The sequence below is a fragment of the Aotus nancymaae genome, unplaced genomic scaffold, assembly GCF_030222135.1.
Source record: "Aotus nancymaae isolate 86718 unplaced genomic scaffold, 86718_ANA_hifiasm-v0.15.2.pri h1tg000009l, whole genome shotgun sequence".
In the NCBI taxonomy this organism is placed as follows: domain Eukaryota; kingdom Metazoa; phylum Chordata; class Mammalia; order Primates; family Aotidae; genus Aotus; species Aotus nancymaae.
This window is the reverse complement of record NW_026988420.1, coordinates 10,678,755-10,693,554: the sequence shown is the minus strand read 5'-3', so window position 1 is coordinate 10,693,554 and position 14,800 is coordinate 10,678,755. Positions and strand designations below refer to the sequence as shown.

Genomic DNA, 14,800 nt, shown 5'->3' with positions numbered 1-14,800 from the left:
ATCTACTGAATCAGAATTTCTGGGTTGGGGCTAAGCATGTATATTGCATTTTGAAATAACCTATTGATTCAAAATAACAAGATAACCTCAGTGGTCTTCTGGTACATGTACAACTACTCTGAAAAAGAAAGCCATGCTTTGTAGGGTTTGCCAATTCTTTGATGTAAATACTCCCACCGTGGTCGATTTCAAGCTTTTAAAGACATCACTGACAGATGCATAGTTGGGAAGAGATGCTAAGTGACGTTATATACAGTGTTCCCATTATGTATATTATAAACACACACACAAAATGTAAATAACCTCAGGAATAAAATGTACTATGAGTTCTGAGTAATTATTGCGTTTGTTTTTAATAGTTTTATTTGTTTAATCATGGCTGTGTTTAACAGTGGCTTCCAGAATTTCTAAAAATTTCAATCAGTTCTTATAAGTCAGTACAGACAAACTCTGGCATACTACTAGATGAATTGTTATTAGTGTAAGGAGCAAACATCTGGAATCCATATTTAGAACATATTACTTTAGGAATTGTTAAACTCTGCTTGTCTCCTTATCTGTAAAATGGAAATGCTGGCTGTCAGTGTTGCTGTGAAGAAAATACATATGAAAAACGTAACATGATTTACTATTCAATGATAACTGCGTAATAAATGCTGTATACTGGTATTGAAATGACGCTTAGCTTTTTCTCACTAATAGAAATTGTCTTTAGGCTCTTACAGAAGGTGAACATCAGCCTTGGAGATTTAGGTTGTTGACAGATACCTAAATGTAAGTGTGTTATCATAAAGGTGTTTATATTCATTAAATAAAGTTAGGACAACAAAGTTGACATTTTGTTAAGAAATTTAAAGCCCAATTCTTGCTTTCCTTAGATGAGAAAGCCCTCAAAGGCACTGAGCATCATTTATACCTAAGGGCTAGAGTTGTAAGTTTCAACAGTGATCAGGTTTTAGGTAATACACTATCTAAACTTAAATAGACCTGTTAATAAGCTAGGACCCCAGGGTATTAATAAGCTAGGACACCAGAGATGGAGTCTCAACCTGTTGTCTAGGCTGGAGTGCATGGCACGATCTTGGCTCAGTGCAACTTCTACCTCCTGGGTTCAAGCGATTCTCCTGCCTGAACCTTTGGAGTAGCTGGAACTATAGGCTCGCACCACCATGCCCAATGAATTTGTTGTATCTTTAGTAGAGACGGGGTTTCACCATGTTGGCCAGGCCGGTCTCAAACTCCCGACCTCATGATTCACCTTCCTCAGCCTCTGAAAGTGCTAGAATTACAGGCATGAGCCACCACAACTAGCTGGTATTAATTATTTTTAGTGTTACATATGACAGGTAACAGATACTGATCATTTTTATGGTGCATTCCTGCTACAACACATGTGACTTGATCTACACGTAATGAATTTCTATAGGAAGATCAGGCTTAGGTTAGGGCAGCTATAGCATAGATTATATAGGCATAGCTAAGATAAAATAGGTGTGATTTTCAGCAAATTAGCAGTAATTCCTCTTCTGTTACTGATGTCAACTCCAATGTGTCTGAATTATGAGGTTGATAACCGATCTTGTGGTGAGACAAATTCATAAATGGATAATTTTTAATTCTATAGCATGCGATAGTATGTTAGAAAGATATGAGGAAAATACACAATGGAGAGAGTAAGTAATTACCTGGAGAACCAGGGAACGCTTCAGGGAAAATGACACTTGGAGTGGATGTTGAAAGAGTTGGGGTGTCAGAGGGGATGGAAGAAGAGAAAACTAACACAACAACTGTAAGGAGTTTTAAAGGACTAATGTGTTTGAGAAACTTGTGAAACTGTGTGCCTAGGTTATAAAAATGATGACATGTGAATGTGAGATGAAGGCTGAAGTAGATTAGGACCAGATTATCAGAGGTCCTGTGTGCCAAACTCAGTTTAGCAATAGAGAAAAGAGACTCACCTGCTGAGATCTGTCTTCTCACCAGTTTACCTCCAGGCCCTGGAACCAGTAAGTTCGCTTACTGAATTAATGGAAAGTGGTTCTGATATGCAGCCATGATTGAGAACCCCTTTTGGTCTAGGGTCTGTGCTGTCCAGTGTGGGTAGTCTGAATTGAGGTGTGCCATAAATATAAAATACATACTGAATTTCAGAGACTTAGTATGAAAAGAAAGCAAAATATCTCATTTTAAAATGTTGATTTTATGTTGGGAAGGCAATAATTTTGGATATACTGGGTTAAATAAAATAATGTTATCAATATTTTAATTTTACTTGTCTCTCTCTCTTTTTTTTTAATCTGACAACAGGAATTGTAAAATTGCCTAAGTGCTTGCATCATGTTTCTGTTGGAAAGGGCTGGTCTAGATGATGTGAATCAGACTTAATACAGTGGAACTGAAAAGGGAGAGGCTTATTTGAGGTAGAGTCAGTAGGAAATAGTTGCATGTAATCAGTAGAGCTTTTCAAATTCAAATGTAATTGTATTTTCTTTTTGTATGACAGAGACTTGTTATTTTATGGAATTTGAGCACAAAAGATAAATTAGCTTTGAAAGCAAAATTAAACCCCTAAATACAGAGTCAGGAGAAATAGTCAAGCATTTATTGGTAATGGAGACATAAAGGTGCTGTAGGGCATCCTTGTCTCTTAGTAGAACCTTTGTGGCTGCATTCAAGAAAGAATGAGATATTTCATCATTGTAGGAAGGTATCTAGTTTCGAAGTTAGTATTTCTTACCTAAGTCTTATGTCAGAGCACTTGGGCAGGAGCAGTGGTCTTAAGTTTATTTTTATTTATTGATCTTGTTTTTATTTTCATTTTTTATTGTAAAATACACATAAAGTTTACTAATTTAACAATTTTTTGATGTACAGTTTATTGGCATTAAGTACGTTTACACTGTCAATACCACCATTCATTTCCAGAACTTTTTTGTGATGTTTGTTTTTAAAGTGTTAAGTTTTTTTGTTGTTGTTTGTCCTCTCCTATATGAAATTAAAACAATTGGGATAGCTGGGTGCAGTGGCTCACGTCTGTAATCCTTGCAATTTGGGAGGTTGAGGCGGGCAGATCACTTGAGGCCAGAAGTTTGAGACCAGACTGGCCAACATGGCGAAACTCTGTCTCTACTAACAATGCAAAAATTAGCCAGGTGTGGTGGCTCATGCCTGTAATCCCAGCTACTTGGGAGGCTGAGGCAGGAGAATTGCTTGAGCCTGGAGGTAGAGGTTGCAGTGGGCTGAGATCATGCCAGCCTGGGCGACAGGGTAAGACTCTGTCTCAAAAAAAAAAAAAACAAAAAAAAACAAACAACAATTGGAATAACATTTTAACTAATGTTAAGTTTCTATTACATGTTATAATTTCAACTGTTAAATATTTTTTCTTAACCTGCTATTTTAATAACTTTTTTGGTTTCTGAAAAAGTCGTTTTTGGAGGTTTTTTTTTTCCACCTCGAGGTGTTTTGTTTTTTTTTTTTTTGAGACTTCGGAATCTTGTTCTCTTTCCCTTGTCCACTATTTTTTTCAAAGGACCATTCTGTCATTTGTTTGTTTCCTACCCCATCCCAACCTGATTGCTTACCTTCAAACAGGTAATTTGTTTAGACTTGATGTTTATCCTGAATCTATTTAAGATGACCACAGTCAAATTACTTTTTCAGATCTCAGTCTCAAGTTGGTTACCCAACTTTAAACTTTTTCGAGGTGTCTTACACTGAATTTAAAATATATTTCTAGTATTAAGTTTACTGTTTTTGGAAACTGTGCTCCTAGAATGCCCATGTAATTACTAGTTTTGTTTCACAGTTGCCTCCTCAGTTTTCTTATGGCCCCCTCATCCCCCGACATCCCCTATCTTGTTCTTTTCTTTCTTTTTTTTTTCTTGACACAGGATCTTACTCTCCCTGCCACGCTAAAATGCAGTGGTGCGAACATGGCTCGCTTCAGCCTCCGTCTCCCAGGCTCAAGCAATCCTCCTGCCTCAGCCTCCTAAAATGTTGAGATTACAGTTGTGAACCACTGCACCTGGCCTTCCCTTGTTCTTTTTCTACATCTTGATACTTCTGGCTGAGATGAGGAAAAAAAATGGCACTGACTGTAGGGGAATGGATAGTACTGTAGCTGTTATAATTAGCAGGACTCTTGCAGTGGAGGCCTTTTAAGTTAGAAGGCCTTAACATTGTTACTAACTATATCTTGAGTAAGTCTCTTGACTTTATCTTTTAACCTATAAGATAGATGCACCTGCCTGTTTATCACAAGTTATTATGAGAACCAAGTGAAGAATTACATAAAAAAATTGTTTGGAAAGAATAAAACATAGTTTTAATGCAAAATAGAAATAGTAGAAAGTCACCAAAGTAAACATTTAGGAAGCTGATCGCTGTAGGGATAAATAGATCAAATGAGTGTTGTTGATTTATTTCAAAAGAAAAGGCTTAGAGAGAACGATAAGAGTATAAGACGAGATACGGTATATCTACCACTTGGTAGAAATTCAGTAATGAATATGTAGTACAGAGACAAATACGGTGATTTTCCAAAATAGATATATATTTTCATTTTATATGGAAAAAACTTTTAAGTTTTAGACTAATATGATCTGCAGATGTATTCATTGATAGCATTAAGAGTTGTTCCAGTTGCTATTCCTTGATATAAAACCACCATTTATTAGGTGCTCAAATTCTGTCAAGAATTCAGGAAGGACACAACGAGGATGTCTTTTTCTCTTGATATGTGGGCCTCAGCTAATGTACTGGAAGCACACAGGCTGGAATCACTTGAAGGTTTATTCACTCACCTGTCTGGCAATCAATCCTGGCTGTGAGCTAGAGGCCTCTGTTTGTCTCTATATGGTCTTTTTACTTGGATAGCTTGGGCTTCCTCACGGACTAATGGCTGGGTTCCAACAACATGTGTCTCAGTATTCTGAGACACGTGCACAGGCACACACAGCAAGGGAATGAGCATGTGTACGTGCCCTGGTTTCTTTTTGTAGAATGGTATTAGTAACCGAAATCTGGGTGTTAGCTGTGTTTGTGCTACTGGGTTATTGTTTCTTTTAGGACCTCTCAGCTAGCAAAGCAAATAAATATATGTGTGTATACTAACTGGTATATAGAAATATTTCTAGTTACCATCTGTATCTGTATTAAGCTAACCATGAGTTTTTACTGATTTCTCTAACTGTAATCCATTTTCACTATTATTATTATTTTTATGCCCTTTTTTATAGTTACATAGCGTTTCATTGTGTGATTATATGGTACATTATTCAACCAACCTTCTATTAGTGGAGATTTAGGTTATTTCAGTATTGCCACTAAAAGTAGAGCCACAGGGAGTATATGCAATTGTTATTTTGTATTTTTGTGCCTGTGTCTTGGTGAAATCTAAATCTCTAGAAATAGGATTGCTGTGTCAAAGGGTAGATGCCTATATGATCTTGCTACATAATGATATTTGCGTTGTTGCCAGCAGCACACAGAGCCAAATTACTTCATCTTTGCTTTGTTAGTATGTGTTTTCAAACTTGACTTTTTGCCAGTTTCATAGGAAAAAAATGTTATTTCGTCATCATTTTAATTATGTTTCTCTTATGAGTGAGGTTGGGCATCTTCATGTACTTATAGGTAATTTACTGAATCCCCTGCCCAGTCTCTTTGTTTTTTTTTTTGGTCTTTTTCCTCTCTGTTTTAAAAATTCTTTCTTTTAAGGAAAACCTTTTACTTAAACAAGATCAAGTAAAGGTAATTTTGCTTGTCACTTTTCTGTTTTTTAAAAAACACTGTTTTATAACAGTTTTAGGGTCACAGCAAAAGTTAATGGTAAATACAGAGATTTCCCATGACACTTCCTTCCTCAACATATGCAGAATTTGGACCATGTGCAGATTTTTATGTGGACGTACGTTTTCAGCTTCTTTGGGTAAATAGGACTGTAATTAATGGATTGTCTGATAAGAATATGTTTACTTTTGTAAAAAACTGCCATCTATCTTCTGAAGTGGCTGTGTCATTTTGTATTTTCACCAGCAGTGAATGAGAGTTTCTGTTGCTCCACATCCTTCCAGCATTTGGTGTTGTCAGTGAATTGAATTTTGACTATTCAGATAGGTGTGTAATGGTATCACTTGGTTGTTTTACTTTGTATTTCCGTATTAGATAAGCTGTTGAGCATCTTTTCATATACTTATTTGCCATCTGTATATTTTTGGTGAGGTATCTGTTCAGATCTTTTGCCCATTTTAAAAATCAAGTTGTTTTCTTATTATTGAGTTTTAAGAGTTCCTTATATGTTTTTAATAACAGTGCTTATTGGATATGTCTTCTACATATGTTTTCCCCAGTCTATGGCTTATTTTTTTGATAGTGTTTTCATAGAGTAAAAGCTTTTAATTTTAATGAAGTCCAGTTATCAGTTATAAGATGTCATTGCCATACCCAAAGTCGTCTAGATACTCTCTTATGTTACTTTCTAGGGGTTTTATTATTTTGTGTCTTACATTAAGCTCTGTGATCCATTTTAAGTTAAATTTTGTGAAAGCTGTAAGGTCTATGTCTAGTTTTTTTTTTTTTTTTTTTTTCATTTGCTTGTCTACTTGTTTCAGCACTGTTTGTTGAAAAGACTATCCTTTTTTTAATTGAATTGGTTTTGCTTCTTTGTTAAAGATCAGTTGACTGTATTTGTGGGAGCCTATTTCTGGGCTCTCTATTATTTTCACCTGATCTATTTGTCAGTTCTTTTGCCTGTACCACACTGTCTTGACTGCTGTAACTTTATAGGAAGTCTTGAAGTCAGGTGGTGTCAATCTCATGACTTTGTTCTTCAGTATTGTGTTGGCTATTCTGAGTATCCATATAAACTTTAGAATCAGTATGTCAATATCTACAAAGAAACTTGCTGTGTTTTTTTTGGTGGTGATTACATTTACTCTTAATTTGGAAAGAACTGACATCTTGATAGATATGTAGTCTTCTATCCAAGAGCATTGAATAGCTCTTCATTTATTTAGTTCTTTGATTTCTTTAATCAGTTTTGTAATTTTCCTTATATATGTCTTATACATATTTTGCTAGATTTATCCTTAAGTATTTCATTTTTTGTGTACTGATGAAAATGGTATTGTGTTTTTCCACTTTTGTTGTATATAGAAAAGTGATTGACTTTTGTGTATATTAACCTTGTATTCTGCAACCTTGCTATAATCACCAACTAATTCCTGAAGTTCTTTTGTTGGTTCTTTCAGAATTTCAACATAGACAATCACGTGTTCTGCAGATACTTTTATTCTTCCTTCTTAATCTGTATTCTTTTTATTTTCTTGTCTTACTGCATTAGATAGAAATTTTAGTATGATGAAAAGGAATAGTGAGAGGAAACATCCTTGCCTTGTTTCTCATGTTAGCAGGAAAACTTCTGATTTTTCACCATTAGGTATGATGTTAGCTGTAGGACTTTTTGTAGATGATCTTTATCAAGCTGAGGAAATTCGCTTCTGTTTTTAGTTTATCAAGAGTTTTTATTATGTCTGAGTGTTGGACTTTATTAAATGATTTTCCTATAGCTATTGATATAATCATGTGAGTTTTCTTTGTTAGTCTCTTGATGTGTTGGGTTATATTAATTTATTTTTGAATGTTGAACCAGCCTTGCATACCTAGAATAAATTTTTCTTTGTTATAGTACATACATTGTTGGATTTGATTTGCTAACTTTTTATTAAGTTTGAATTTTAAAACTATCTGTATTTAATTTGCAAAACGTGATGTTTTGATATAAATCTATACATGATGAAATGATTCCTTTAGTCAAGCAGATTTATATATCCATCATTTACCTTTTGATTTGCTAATATTTTTTATAAGGATTTTGCTATTATTCATGGTAGATATTGGTCTTTAGTTTTTTTGTAATGTCTTTGTCTGGTTTCAGTATTAGGATAATGCTGACCTCATAGAATGAGTTAAGAAGTAGTCCATCTCTTTTATCTCTGAAGAGATTATAGAGAATTGGTATAATTTCTTCCAGAAATATTTGGTAGACTTTAACCTATGAACCATCTGGTGCTTTCTGTTTTGAAAGGTTGTTAATTATTGATTCAGTTCTTAAAATAGGTATATACCTATTCAAATTGTTCATGGAATTTGTAGTGAGATCCTTTTTTTGTTTCTGTTATTAGTAATTTATGTCTTCTCTCTTTTTTTTCTTAATTACCCTGGCTAGAAGCAGATTAATTTTATTGATCTTCTCAAAGAAAATAGCATTTGGTTTTGCTTATTTTTGTCTATTGAATTTCTGTTTTCAATTTCATTGACTTTTTTCATTCTAATTTTTAAGTTTATTTTCTTCTGCTTTGGATTTAATTTGTTCTTTTTCTTGTTTTCTAAGGTGGAAGCTTAAATTAATGGCTTTTGGTTGCCTTTTATGCATTCAATGCCATAAATACCTCTTTGGGTACAGCATTCACTGCATCCAACAAATTGTCATAAGTTATATTTTTTTCATTTAGCTTAAAATATTTTGAAATCTCTTTTGCAATTTCTTCTTTGACCTATGTATTTATTAATATTGTATTGTTTAATTTCTAAGCGTTTAGGGACTTTTCTAATCTTCCTGTTATAGATTTTTAGATTTCTAGTTTAATTTCATTGTGGTCTGTGAAAGCAGACATTTCTTTTAAACTTGTTAAGTGTGTTTTATGGCCCAGAATGTGATCTGTCTTGGTGAATGATCTGTATGAGCTTGAGAAGAATGTGTTATTTTGCTATTGTTAGATAAAGCCATCTATGGTCAATTGTATCAAGTTGGTTGATGGTGCTGCTGAGTTCAACTGTTTTTATTGACTTCCTACTGAATCTGTCCATTGTTGATGAAAGGATATTAAATCCTCAACCATAATAGTGGATTTCTCTTTGCAATTTTATCAGTTTTTGACTCATGTATTTTGATGCTTTGTTGGTAGGGTCATACACTTAAGAATTGTTATGTGTTTTTGGAGAATTATTGACCTCTGTATCATTAGACTATTGGGCTAACATTCAGGCCAAAGCACAACAATGAGCCATTTTCCTAGATTAGTAAAGTTCTTTTTTTTTTTTAGCTTTTATCAGATATATCCAATTATAAAGGCTTGAAATGTTAAGGTGGAACCCCCTAATCTTTTTCAAAATTAATAGTAGTTGCTTCACTTCTTAATAATTTTGAGATACTATATGGCAGTAAATGACAGAGAAGAAAAATTGATATTAACATTAATTCTAGAGCTGCTCAAAGAAAATCCAGGAATTCATTGATAATGTTAGTGTTCTGTGGAACTAAGTATATTTTTAGAGCAATAGGATTTGGAAGCATTTTGTTTTAAATAAAAGGAGAGGTTAGACCTAGTTTCGTGGTTCACACCTGTAATCCCAGTACTTCGGGAGGCTGAAGCGGGAGGATTGGTTGAGCCCAGGAGTTCAAGACGAGCTTGGGCAACATAAAGAGACGCTGTCTCTACAAAAAAAATTTTTTTTTAATTAGCTGGCCTTAGTGGTGTGTACTAGTAGTTCTAGCTATGGGAGACTGAGGCAGGAGGATTACTTGAGCCCAAGAGGTCAAAAATACAATGAGCTATGATTGTACCACCGTACATGACCCTGTCTCAAGTAGATAGATGGATAGATGGGATAGATAGGTAAGATCAATGAGATAAGTTGATAGATGGATGATAGAAGAAAACAAAGTTTTGTGTAAAACATTGAATGTTTAAAATCCTCTAATGTCAATATACTAAATAGGGAATTATTACTTGAATGATAACTTTAGTAATGGATAGATTTTTATAGATATTTAAAAGTGAATATTAGTAGCAGGTGAGAATGTTATTAACATACAAATAATTGAGTCATTCTTTGACTAAATGTTCTGAGATAATTTGTATGTATTAACTTCAAAGGAAATTTCTCCAAGTAATTGTGGAAAGATGTAAGTAAATCCAATGTAGGAGGTGTGACTATATAGGAAGCTCAGAAACTGTTAGGGATAAATATGAAGTTGATTTTAGGCATAGAAAGTTAATTGCACTAGTGTGGAATAGGGTGACTTGACTTGACAGTAGTTGCCAGCTGAATAATTTATCTGGAATTCATCACATAAAGAGAAGCTATGGAGTATTGACGAGGTTTAAAAATATGAGGGAAATACTTAGAAAATTCAATATACATCTAATTGGAAATCCAGAAGAAGAAGAAAAAAGAATGTTGGAGAAGCAACATTTTAAGAAATAGTGTCTGAGAATTTTCCATAATTGATGAACCATAAATCTACAGATACAAAAAGCGCAATACGTCACTGATAGAATATTATAGTGAAACTGCAAAACATCAGAGACACAGAGAAAATACTAGAAACCTCTAGGTTTAGAAAGACAAATCCCCATGCAAAGGAGCAACAGCATGACATCAGTGACAAATAATGAAAGCTAAAAGAAGTGAAATAATATTTTCAAAGTACTGAGATAAATCTGTCAACCCAAAGTATGTACCAAAATCTGGCTTTCAAGAATAAGAATAAAATAAAGACTTTTTCAAATAAAATTGAGAGCGTTTACTACCAACAGATCTTCACTAAATAGAGAATGCTTAAAAGATATACATCAGGAAGATGGAAAAAGACCTCAGAAGGAGGGTCAGAAATGTGAGTGGCAAAGGAGAAATTTTTATTAGGTTGGAAAATCTGTCTTGTTAAAGCCTTTGAAGTTATCAAAAGTGTGGCATTATATCATGAGGAAGTGAAATGTAGTATGAAGTGTCATGCAAATTGCTTTGGATTCCCCAGAACCCATTCCATCACTTTTTCATTTTGTATCAGCACTGTGATTTGGGGAATTGATCCTGCTTTCATGGCTGGGCCTTGATTAGTCGAATTCAGTTATAATCCATTTTCCTTGCTAATTCAGTTGATTCAGAAACTCAGGCCTAAGCCATTTATCCCATGGCTATTACCTTGATAACAAGTTATTCATTCCATGTATCTAAAGTTGGCCTAGTCACTCTGAAGGAAAGAATTCTTGTTTGTACTTGGAGGAAAGATACATTGAGGAGACCCAGATTACTTCTTACTATGGTAAGAAATAAGCCTTAATATGAAGTCAACATTATGAATAGCAGAGCTGTGAGAAATGAAAACAAAAGTTAATATTTGGTCTTTAATGATGTCACTGTTACTAAGTCACTTACGCCTGAAGTTTACCTTATTTATAGAATTCATGTTATGTGAAATAATAGTTTAAATTTGTATTGTTTAGGAGATTATAGTTTCTTAGTTGAAGCTCCATTCTTCTCTTCAAAAACAAATTAGACTTTACTAATAGAAGTATAATTTCAATTCTAAGTCAGGGAAGTTGGAAGCTGTATGCCTTATGCTGCTCTGACAAGACTAGATTAATTTGGGGTATCATGTTTCATTGAAACACAATGGCAGATGAGTATACCAGAGAAGATGACAGAGTGATGAGGAAAGGGCTAGCACATAAAAGAAGTATTAGATTTGTTTCGCATGATTCCAGAGGTCAGAACTAGTCCCAATCGGTAGAAATTCTAGAGAGGTTAAGAAAGATGCGATCAGCATAAGAAAGAATTTTCTAATAATTAGAACTGTCTGAGAATGGGATGAAAGGGTGCAACAGTAGAGAGCTAAAATTTTGCCCCCAAGAATCTTCTGATAGAGGGCTTCCATAGCTATACAAATATTAAGGAAAATTATTCTGCATGGGGTAAGAGGTTGGATTATATAACTTACACAGGCTCCTAACCATTTTGAAACTCTAATTACTAATCCATTCTAGTTACTAATAATGGTTCTCAACTCTCTCAGCCTTAACACTTCCTTTTTATTTCATACTCTTTGTAATGCCTGCTTACTATCTAAAATTCGTGATGAGCATAATCTCTCCACACATATAATATTCAGGAAATATGCATTTAAGAGTGGAAATGAATATGTTTGAATTTAAGAGAAGATGAGAAGCCATTCTGTTCAAGAATTAGAGCAAGGTGGAATCGTAGACTGTGCTACAATACATGGGACAAGTTATACCATACCCTATTTATTTGAATATGACAAGAGAAAAGGGGAAATAACTTTATTTGATAAATCGAATAACATACCTAAACAGGTTACATTGTTGAAGTGGAGAAAATGAGAAAATATTTTTTAAATGAGCTAGACCTTCTTAATAAATGTCACCAAAATAATTTCCTATATTATGATTTGAGGTAAGAACTTGAAATTCCATCACCTGTTTAAGCCTGCATTTAGTCTCTAGTACCTAATAATAGAAGTTATATATGATCTCTAGGAGTAGCATCAGAGTCATATTGAAAAATACATTGACAATTCAAAAAGTGTAATTTTATTATTTAGGGTAAATATGAAATATTTACACACATCATTATTAATGAAACTTATTGATACAACATTTCTGGCTCAAATCTGATAAAATAATGTGACAAATTTGTAGATTTATTTTGCAGCACCAGCACTACTACTATGACACCCTTTTTAACTGGATTTGCAGTTGGATTTTACGTATGTTTAAGTGGACAGAAAGCAGAGTATGTTATTTAATAATTTGGAGACAACCTCCTATTAAATATTTTTGGTATAGTTATTTAGTAATATATATTTGTAGTGGGTTTAATCCATAGAACATTCAAAAGTTGTATGGGATGCAGGATAGTTCTTCATTGATGTTCCACAGAACCTGTTTTAAGGCTAAAAATAAATTATATTTCTTCTTTTTGTCTTCTGTACAAGTAGAGGGCCATTTCTATTTTCTTGACTCTTTACCATTTTTGTCATGGCAGATTTTACTCTCATATAACTTGTAAATTATTGTTGTCAGCCTCTGTTGTCTTACCAACAATTAAATATGAATTTTGCCAGTAATATTTACAATATGACTTCATGCCTAATATGTAGAATTTAAAGGCAGTTAAATACTAGAGTTTTTTAAGAAGAAAACTCCAAAGAGAAATTAATTTGTGTTTTAAGCAGCCAAATTTTATGACTGGTAATGCTCAGAAAGAAATTTGAACACTTCATATCCTTGTGTGTAAGTGTCTTTCATAGTATTTACAATATTAGTAAAAGTGAGGCTTTTACTGTGATGGAAGATAACAATTATATAACACTGGTTACTTTATTTTCTCACCACCTAGTAAAATATGATTTGAAGTTCTTATGTAATAGGACATTTAATTGACTTTTATAATCTGAATTAATTTTGTCCTTTTTTTGTGTATAAGCTACTTTTATACCTGGAATAAAATGTAAAACCTGTTTTTTAGCTGCAGTAGTGAGGACTAATTTACTGACTATTTTAGGTACCATTTGGTTTCATCAAAATGGGTAAAATATCTTTTTGTAAACCTTTATAGTACTACTAAATGAGTTTGGATTTATCCTTAGGTGTCTAGGAAGATGGCTATTATGACATATATTGAATATATGACAATCCCTAGATCAGTTATTTTTAGAAGTCTGTGGTGAATGGTTTAGTCATTTTTTGTCATTTTAAAATATAGTCACTTACAAATCCTTCCGTTGTATTTTATTCATTTTAAACTGTCTTTTCCCCAGTGATTTTCACATGGAAACTTAGTTTGTAGCTGAATGTCACAAACTTGTTGAAGTATTAGATTTGCACTGTATATTTTTACATCTTAGCTACTCTTTAATACTTAAAGTTTTTGTTCTTTAGTAAAATAGATGTAGTATAGTCTTTTCATTGTGGTGCTAAACTAGAACTTGTCACTTTCTCTACTTAGTGGATAAATGACTATTTACAAAACTGATTCTTTGATGAAACAAAGATGAATGAAATTAAAATGTTCTGTATTAGAATAAACTACCTCATATAATTTTTTGAAATATAGTAATCTGAATTTATGTATGTACTTTTTTAGAAAGAATCTTCAAGAGGGAGACATAGGGAAAAGGAAGACATAAAAATCACTAAGGAGAGAACTCCAGAAAGTGAAGAAGAAAATGTAGAATGGGAAACTAATAGAGATGGTGAGTTTCAGAATCTTGGTTTAAATAGCAAATTCTTGATTATTTACTTTGTAGAGTTTTTGTGAACTTCAAAACAACTTTCAGTTATGATCTCCCTCTTGTTTCAGAATCATTTTGTTGACATGTTTCTATCTTACTCTGTTATAAGGCAAAAACTGACATATAGTAGCTGTACAAAGGCAGAGAAAGTGGTTTGCATTGCATATTTTAATTTTCCCATTCTAGTTTTCCCTCTAGAACTTTATTGTGTAGCATTACAGTCCTTCAGGATTGTATTACATATGTAAATTTAAAAATTCCTACCATTAAGCTTAAAATGAAATCTAAATTTGTTTGTTTAAATGAGATTTTTATATCTTAAGGACCAGGGAAAGTTATTTCCAAGAAATGTTTGACTTTAAAATCAGATGAAGATCGAGACCTGGATTTATTAAAGAAAAATTAGCAAAAAAAAAATTTTTTTCTTGAGACACAATCTCTTTCTGTCATCCAAGCTGGAGGACAGTGGTACAATCATGGCTCACTGCATCCTAGCCTCTTGGACTCAAGCAATCCTCCTGCCTGTAATCTCAGCACTTTGGGAGCCCAAGGCTGGAGTATGACTTTAGCCCAGGAGTTTGAGACCAGCCTGGGCAACAAAGAAAGACCCCATCTCTACAAAAAAACAAAAAAATTAGCTGGTTATGGTGGTGCATGCCTGTGATCCCAGCTACTTGAGAAGCTGAGGTGGGAGCAAAA

The 14,800-nt window shown here is 33.5% G+C and overlaps 1 protein-coding gene across 6 annotated transcripts in view; it reads left to right on the top strand.

Moving 5' to 3' along the window:
- ZC3H13 (zinc finger CCCH-type containing 13) overlaps positions 1–14,800 on the top strand; it is an 87,970-nt gene that overhangs the window by 12,108 nt on the left and 61,062 nt on the right. For all 6 annotated transcript variants that reach the window (XM_012465173.2, XM_012465172.2, XM_012465171.2 and 3 more), the window contains exon 5: positions 13,954–14,062. In XM_012465173.2, coding sequence (XP_012320596.2) covers positions 13,954–14,062 — 109 coding nt within the window. The remainder of the gene's footprint in view (positions 1–13,953; positions 14,063–14,800) is intronic.